We start from the raw sequence: 8860 nt of genomic DNA on the forward strand, positions 1-8860 counted from the left end.
ACTGGGGAGGGGCGAAGAGCATCAAAATACAGTATTTCATAAGAAATGACAGAATAGATACAGGAAAGATTCTGACTAATGCTATGTGTACGCTGCTTCCCACACCAGCAGTGGGGCCATACATGTGCAGAGCAAATAGGTGGGTGTACACTGTCTTATTTATTGTTAGAAACTACAATAATGACCTGTTGGCATTGGTTCTGTTTTATCGTATCAGGCAAACCATTAGGAAGAGAAAGCACAGGGGCATGCAACAGGGTGGCATGTTTTGCAAGACCCTTTCTCCCACTGAAACACCACTGTATGAATCTGTAGTTTCAGTGGGAAATGATATGCAAAACCCACCTTGTAAACTCATTCTTTTTTTCCTATATGTTTCAGTGGGGTGAAGCAAATACCCAGCCACTCCACTATACTTACACTCATTTATCATTAAAATTTGTAGGAGACTTCATGTGTCATGCAGGAAATTCTGGAACAATGTGGAAGTGAAAGAAGGAAGCCACAACTCAGCCTTTGTGGCAACGTGCAAAATAACATTCAAAGGAACAACAGCTAGGCATCCTTTGTATATTTTGAGTCAGCGATACGACACTAGTTACTGAAATGATTAGTCACTTTCTAGTTAGCTGTTCCACAGAATTCTGGGTTCATTAATGGTACAATGGAAACTACGGTATCTAATTATCAGTGCAAGGAGAAGAACAGAATAAATTTGCCAAAAAAATGACTACTGACCGTCTCCTGGCCATGCTCCTTCGCATTGCTATTGCTTCCTGTTCACCTGCCTTCTGCAAGCAGGTGGCCAGGGATATGAAAGAGCAGCAGGATCCACCTGCCTCTACCTCTACACCTTAGATAAAGAATGTGGAACATTTTCATGCTAAGGGCCACATTCCTCATGGAGACGCTTCCAGGGGCCGTATGCCAGTATTAGGTGTGGCCAGGGGCAAAAGGTGGGCAGGGTCATAGCAGATGTGACCCATGTCTTGAACACTAGGCTGCATTCCAGCCAGGCAAAAGTCAGAAGTTTCTAAAAGGTGCCCCCCCACCCCACCCGTCTCTCCATCCAGCTAAGTACCGTATTTTCGCTCCATAAGATGTACTTTTTCCCTCCTAAAAATGAAGGGGAAATGTCTGTGCATCTTATGGAGCAAAGGCACTGGATGGAGGGGCGGGGGAAGAGACGAGCAGCCTGAAAACGGGCTGCTCCCGCCTCCGCCGCCAATAGCGGCATTGATTCAGAATATTTTTTTCTTGTTTTCCTCCTCTAAAAAACTAGGTGCATCTTATGGTCAGGTGCGTCTTATGGAGCGAAAAATATGGTAAGAAGCAGCTGAGTCAGGCGCTCAAAGAGGGTAGAGTAGACCCATAGGAAGGGAGAGACCCATTTGTCCCACATCAGTGTGCCAACTCCAGGGCAGATGTACTCTCCCCACCTATGCTGTTTTGGGGCCATGTCTAGGGAATAAGAGGAGTTTGGCTTCTAAACCTCCCTTGACCCACCCCACCACCAGAGTACCAATAGCTGAGTGGCAAGGATAGCAGTGGTTTCTCTGCTCATGGTGGGGTGGCTTCCAAATAGGATGTCCCGCCTCTGTCTGCAGACCTGCCTTACTGCAGGCCGAGGGGAGGGGGGAAATCCACTTTATCCTCTAACCTCAGGAACACCCATTGGATTGTGACCTAAATGGGTAAATAAACTTGTAGTGGTTTAAAATGTTGTTAATTTGGATTCATGACAGCAGAGAGATTATACCATACTGTGAAAATTTCACCTGCAATATCTGAAAATGATGCTGTGTTTACCTGATAGGGCATTTCTTGGTTTTTCTTTTTTGAAATCTGCTTCATACTCGCTGTAGATAATTTTCTTAAATAGATGATCTGATTTTGGTAATCTGAAATAGAAGAGTCTTAAAACTATCACAGGAAATAGCTTCCGTGTGGAAGATACGTACAAGACCGCTATGCTGTAAAATACATTATGCAAGTTGAGCACAGCTGCAGAAATCAACTTGTGTACCAAACACATCTTGTATTCTCAGCAGAGCCACCTGCTGAAACAAAGACAGGAGACAGGGCCTTTTTTGTAAAGGCACCCAATCTCTGGAATTTTTTCTCCCAAAAAGTATGCCTGGCACAATTCTCATTTTCTTTTTGGCACCATGTGAGCACTTTTTTTTGTTATTTTGCTCTGGTCTTTAAAAAATGTGTGAAGAGGTTTTACATGGGCGTTTTACACTACATTGTTGTTGTTTTTTAAAAAATTGTGGTTTTTAGTCATATACATTTCAATAAGTTTACAGTCATTTTAACATTTCAAAACTCGACTTCCTTCCTCCTCTTTCTGCGGTTCCTTATATGTATATTTATCATTTGCTGCATATTCTAAATTAACTTAACTTATTCTTTTATTCATCTACTTTAATTATTTACTCTTATGAAACTGCAGGTTATTACAATAATCCTGTCAATGTCCTTATCTGTTTACAATTTATTTGTACCTATTCAATAAACCATTTCCATTTTTTATAAAAAGTTTGTTGTCTTGATTTCTTATTTTTCTGGTAAGTTTCGCCATTTCTGCATAGTCCATGAGTTTTTTTTAATCAAATCTTCTTTTGTCGGGATGACTTCTTTCCTTTTTTGGGCAAATAATATTCTTGCTGCTATAGTCGTATACATGAATAAATTTTTATACTGTTTTGGTAGTTCTACCCCTATAATTCGCAGGAAACTTCCGGGTTTTGTTTTACAAATGTTATTATAAACATTGTTTTCAATTCATCATTTCCCCGTAAGCTTTAACCTTACTGCAAGACCACCATGTATGATAGAAAGTACCTTCTTTCTCTTGCATTTCCAACACTTATTCATTTTTTATTTATACATTTTTTCCAGTTTACTCGGTGTTAGATACCATCTATATAACATAGAATCATAGAATCATAGAGTTGGAAGAGACCACAAGGGCCATCCAGTCCAACCCCCTGCCAAGCAGGAAACAGGAAACACCATCAAAGCATTCTTGACATATGCCTGTCAAGCCTCTGCTTAAAGACGTCCAAAGAAGGAGACTCCACCACACTCCTTGGTAGCAAATTCCACTGTCAAACAGCTCTTACTGTCAGGAAGTTCTTCCTAATGTTTAGGTGGAATCTTCTTTCTTGTAGTTTGAATCCATTGCTCCGTGTCCGCTTCTCTGATGCAGCAGAAAACAACCTTTCTCCCTCCTCTATATAGCATCCTTTTATATATTTGAACATGGCTATCACATCACCCCTTAACCTTCTCTTCTCCAGGCTAAACATACCCAGCTCCCTAAGCCGTTCCTCATAAGGCATCGTTTCCAGGCCTTTGACCATTTTGGTTGCCCTCTTCTGGACACGTTCCAGCTTGCCAGTATCCTTCTTGAACTGTGGTGCCCAGAACTGGACACAGTATTCCAGGTGAGGTCTGACCAGAGCAGAATACAGTGGTGGTACTATTACTTCCCTTGATCTAGATGCTATACTCCTATTGATGCAGCCCAGAATTGCATTGGCTTTTTTAGCTGCTGCATCACACTGTTGACTCATGTCAAGTTTGTGGTCTACCAAGACTCCTAGATCCTTTTCACATGCACTGCTCTCAAGCCAGGTTCATACAGTTCATACAATTTTCTCTTAAACCATTGCATGCTGTAAATTTTATATCCGTATTCCATAATAGTTCCCACGCTTCCATAACTATATTATAACCAATATCTGTTGCCCAATTTTACACTACATTGTTTTGCTGTGCTTGATTGCAATTTTGAAGTTATTAGTTTATTGTTAATTGCTCTAAGAGCATTGCTGAAGAGTGGGCAATAATACCACTAAATAAACTATAAGGTTATTTTTCAGAATTTACTATATCCTAATCTATTCCAACTCTGTGTTAGGCCGGCTTGAATGGAATAAGCCTCAGAGATGTACACAAAAGCAAGAATGTGTGGAGGATCAATAGGAGCAAATCAGGAAGGTAGGTATATGAGCTTCATTAGAAGCTTTACTGAGACCCCTCAAATTCCTGAGCCTTTATAAAAAGCTGCCACAACACCAGGCATCCCCAAACTGTGGCCCTCCAGGTGTTTTGGCCTACAACTCCCATGATCCCTAGCTAACAGGACCAGTGGTCAGGGATGATGGGAATTGTAGTCCAAAACATCTGGAAGGCCGAAGTTTGGGGATGCCTGCACAACACACTCAGATTTAACATTGCTCTCTGTTTCAAAAGAAAAGCTGAGGTTTTTTTTTTAAGAAGATAGAACCTATCTAGTCCTGTTCTCACAGTGGCCAATGGCAGAACCTGCCCCAGAGATTCAACACGACTGAGTGCATTTTTTCAACTAGCCATTCAAGAGTGAGCCCAGAATGTGTGGGAGCCCCATAGGTGCATCCGAGTGCGTATGACATTCTGGCTTAGGAAATTAGTCCAAAAGGCAAGTTACAAAGGTAAATGACTGATCTGTGGGTTTAGCCTACAAGACAAAGATTTGAGAATGTGAGGCTGCAAATATTTTTAAGGAGGCTATGGGCCTATCCAAGGTGGGGTGGAGGCGGCAACTGCCCACCCTAGATCAAGTAAAACAATAGAAATACTTAAATGACCAATCACGTCAGTTCTGACCTCCCCCCCCAAAAAAGTCCCCCCCCACCAAGTCCTGCACCCCCTTAACAAAAATCCTGGATAAGCCCATGAAGGAGGCTTATAAATAAAAATAAAAATCTCCACTTGCCTAAGAAGCTAGCAGAGCTTCATTTTGGATTCTCAATCAAGGACATTTTTACATAAAAAAAGTTAAAAGGTGCCCTTGAAGCACTCTCTTTCCTTTTGTTGGCATATAAGCGTGGACACGCGATCAAATGGACATTCTCACCAGCACTGGTTTATATCTGCATTGCAAACCAGTCTAAGGCTGAAGCTAGATTAGGACAGCAGACATGTGATGGCCTCCACATCTCCTCTCCTTCTCCCCGTTTAATAGGTAGTACTGTATTTCCGATATGGCACACAGAAATTATGAACATAGACAGTCAAAACCATAAAGCTACTTAAAACCAAATAAGAAAATATATCACAAAGTTGAAGAACAACATTTTAACAACTCAGGCTGCAGCTGGGTGTGACGTTTGAGATCTGAATCTTTTTTGAGGTCTGAATCTTTTCTAGCTTGCATGGAAACAACAACTAGTATATCAGAGAGAAAGAAACCTCATGTGAGCAAATTTCATTATGCTAAAGTGGTAAAAAGTGAATAAGCAGCAAAATGCTGAAAGCCAACAATAGAAGAAAATAATAATGAGTAACACTAGCAGAAAACCTGTCCAAAAATCACAGAAATTTAGAAGTCACACCATTGAAAGGAACTTAGAACTAACATTTATCTTGGTTAACCTAGCAGCCCATTCTTCAGGGGTCGGGGAACCTCGCCTTCCCATTACACCCCCCCCAATAACCTACACACATTTAATTACCTGGACAGGTCTTCTGCCTGGGAACTGTAGCTCCAGTTAGCGACCTGAGCCACTATATAGTGCTCTCGGACCCGAGCTGCTTCCGCACTGGGATTCCCCAGACCTGGCCAGCCTACGCCCAGCAGCATTAAGAGAAGATGTTTGTAGACAAGGGCCATGGCACGAGTTCCCATTGATGCAGATTTCTTGAGAGACACATGAGGTACAGGCCGTACTTTTAGTGCTGCAGAGTGCAACTTCCCCAGGAAAATGCTTTCGCTGCGGCTGGTGTTGCAAGGGATACTGGCATTCATGACGCCTAGGTCATTGCTCTTTTCCTCCTCCTCCTCCTCCTCCTCTCTCTCTCATTGCTGAAAGGATTGTAGTCGAGATAAGCAGCTGCTGAATTTGCCTTGTTCTTCCCCTCTTCCTCCTCCACAAGCACCTTCTCCTCCAAGGAAACCAAATTGCAAGGAAGCGGATTCCACTTCACACAGAGGAGAATATGGTTTATTTGTGTTGTTGCCCACTAGGGCAGGAGTGTATCAGGGCGGTAGCAAGAAATTCAGGCATGATAGCAGGGCTATCCAGTCCATGTGGAGAACACCTTGTGAAAGCTATGGCCAATAGTAGCCCAAGGTTGGCCAATTTGGGGAAGAGGGAAGAGCACTACCTCGAAGGCCAGAACACCATTTCACTACATAAATACCTGTAGTTATTTCATTATTCTGTTTATATCCCGCCTTTCTCCTGGTGCAGGATCACAACATAAATTAAAGCAGATAGAACTAAAAACCCACGATAAATATTTCCAAGAAAATGAATAAGTAACCCTCAGAAAACCCTGCCACAACAAAGAGTTAGTAGTCAAAGGCCTGCTAGAACAGTAGGGGCCTGTGGAACCCTGACTCTTTCCCCAAAGAATTCAAGGCAACATGCCTGGTTGTTCCCTCATTTTCTCCTCACTTGATGGGCATGTTGTTGTTATTGTTTAGTCGTTTCCGACTCTTCGTGAGTCGATTGATGGGCATATGGTCATCCAACCCACAAGCTTCATGGCTAAGCAAGATATGAACTTGAACTAGCTAATATGGAATCCTCCAGATTTGGGGACTACAATTCCCTTCAGCCCCAGCCAGCAATGATTGGAGCTTTAAGCTGTAAACTGGCAGAGCAGAGGACCTTCTCAGTAGTGGTGCTCTCCCTGTGGAACACCCTCCTATCAGATGTCTAGGATATAAAAGAACTACACTACTTGTAGAAGACATCTGAAGGCAGCCCTGTATCGGGGAGTTTTACTTTTATTGTGTTTTTATATGTTTTGGAAGCCGCCCAGAGTAGCTGAGAAAACCCAGCCAGATGGGTATAAATAATAAAATTATGTAATAAAACATCATCATCATCATCATCATCATCAAGCCCACCTGTATTAAAGAGAGGGAAACCACACACACAATATACACACAGGTATATTGGAGCTCAGAGCCCATTGGGCCACTAACCCAGCCCAGAGTTGCTGAACTTTATACTGTAGTGTTAAATCTATGTGGCAACTTATACTATTTTGTAGGTGGAATAACACAACTTGAAAACTTGTCTTAGCAGCTTGTATTATGTCAGAACACCAACATATAGTGTACTAAATGCAGTGATTTAAGACTCCTGCTGACTTGAGACATTTGGAACCAGACATTGAGAAACTGGTATCAGTGGACCTTATTCCCACATAATGGTGTGTGTGCCAAGGTGTTTTATCTAGGCAGCCAGGGCTGCTCCACATGTCAAGATCTTTTTTCACCAGGTCAGTGAGGACTTGCTTTTTAAAATTCTCCCATATATACAGAACTCTGTGTGCCTTTTGGACTGTACAGTGGTACGTCGTCTTACGAACGACTCAACAACCAAATTTTTTGACTTACGAATGGGGGTAATGGCCGCGTGCTTACGAATGTCTCGACGTCCGAAAGGAAACCGCAGCGGTTTTAGATAGGGATTTTTCGACTTACGAATTTTTAGATAGGGTTGCTTCGACTTACGAATTTTTCCATTTCCAATGCATTCCTATGGGAAATGGCGTTTCCAATGGCGCTTTTCGACTTACGAATTTTTTGACCTACGAAGGTGCCTTCGGAACAGATTAAATTCATAAGTCGAGGCACCACTGTATCTGTATGTTTTCCAACCCTTTGTCAAATAACTGGGGTCAAATTAAGTGTTGTTTACTTTTTATAATACATGGAAGATGGATCTCCCTTGGGAGGCTCTGGACTCTCCTTCCTTGGAGGTTTCTAAGCAGAGGTTGGATGGCCATTTGTCATGGATGCTTTAGCTGAGTTCCTACATTGCAAGGGGTTGCACTAGAAAGATGACCCTTGGGGTCCCTTCCAGCTCTGTGATTCTGTTTTTTCCTGCTTCAAGAACATACAACATGTAATTGTATTTTGTATAAATTATAAAAAAAATATAAATTATAAAAAAAGGTTGGGAAACACTGATCAATTTTTAGAGACCTAAATTCTCAAGTGCCGTTGGAGCTAGCCTGGGCACATATTTGTGACAACAGGACTTTTAGCATCGTAGCCAGGGTAAACATTACTAGATGAACCACCTTTTTTGCTCCGAGGTCAGCTTAAAAATGGAAAAGACAGCCATGCAATGCTTTTCTAATGGTGCCCAGAAAATAAGTCCAGACCATGCATGCCGTGAGCACAGAAGTGTTATTTTATTTCTTCTCCCTAGTTTGCAAACAGAGGGAAGTTAATATTTACCAGCAGCAAACAATCAGGTCCTTTTTGGGGAATACATGTGGGAGACTGCTACTTGGCAGGTTGCCTCCAGAGGATTCTGAACTAGGGGCGGCAAACCAACCACTGCTATCATTTTCTACGTCACAGAAAAAGAAGCCATGTTTACCTCTGGATTATGCTATTGTTTTATAACTTCTGTATTACAATAATGAGATTAGTGCCATAGGAACCTATAAAATAGTCCTTTGGGTTGTTTTTTTTCCCTGAAGTGGGGGAGGCAATTAAAACATGTGCTGAGATTTAAGAGAGAAAGCAGAGTTTTGGAACACAAGTTGTTGCTAGAAAAGGGATGGGGCACGTGATTTTACTTATTTAATAGCAGAATACGGAACAGAATGACGGTCGTGATCTGCAGATTTCACCCTTACCCCCAGCCCATGTCCAGAACACAAAAGAGTCTGTCCAAATCTTTGGGTTGTGTTATATTTCCATTTGACTTGCAAAAGGTTGCATTAAAAAACATGCATTTCTGTTATTGCTATAAAAGAGATTATTAAAATGTTCAAAAACAGATTAGAAGTAGCTTGTAAGCATTTACAGTCTAAAGTGAGCACTATTTAAGATACTTCG

The 8860-nt window shown here is 41.8% G+C and overlaps 1 protein-coding gene across 1 annotated transcript in view; it reads right to left on the reverse strand.

The window, feature by feature from the left end:
• The window catches only part of F5 (coagulation factor V), a 38013-nt gene extending 31974 nt beyond the window's left edge, over positions 1-6039 (reverse strand). Inside the window, exons 1-2 of the mRNA XM_035115560.2 lie at positions 5505-6039; positions 1810-1901 (exon numbers count right to left, since the gene is read on the reverse strand). Of these exons, the coding sequence (XP_034971451.2) occupies positions 1810-1901; positions 5505-5797 (385 nt within the window). The 5' untranslated portion in view covers positions 5798-6039. The remainder of the gene's footprint in view (positions 1-1809; positions 1902-5504) is intronic.
• Between the last annotated feature and the right edge of the window lie 2821 nt (positions 6040-8860).

The sequence above is a fragment of the Zootoca vivipara genome, chromosome 4, assembly GCF_963506605.1.
Source record: "Zootoca vivipara chromosome 4, rZooViv1.1, whole genome shotgun sequence".
Classification (NCBI taxonomy): domain Eukaryota; kingdom Metazoa; phylum Chordata; class Lepidosauria; order Squamata; family Lacertidae; genus Zootoca; species Zootoca vivipara.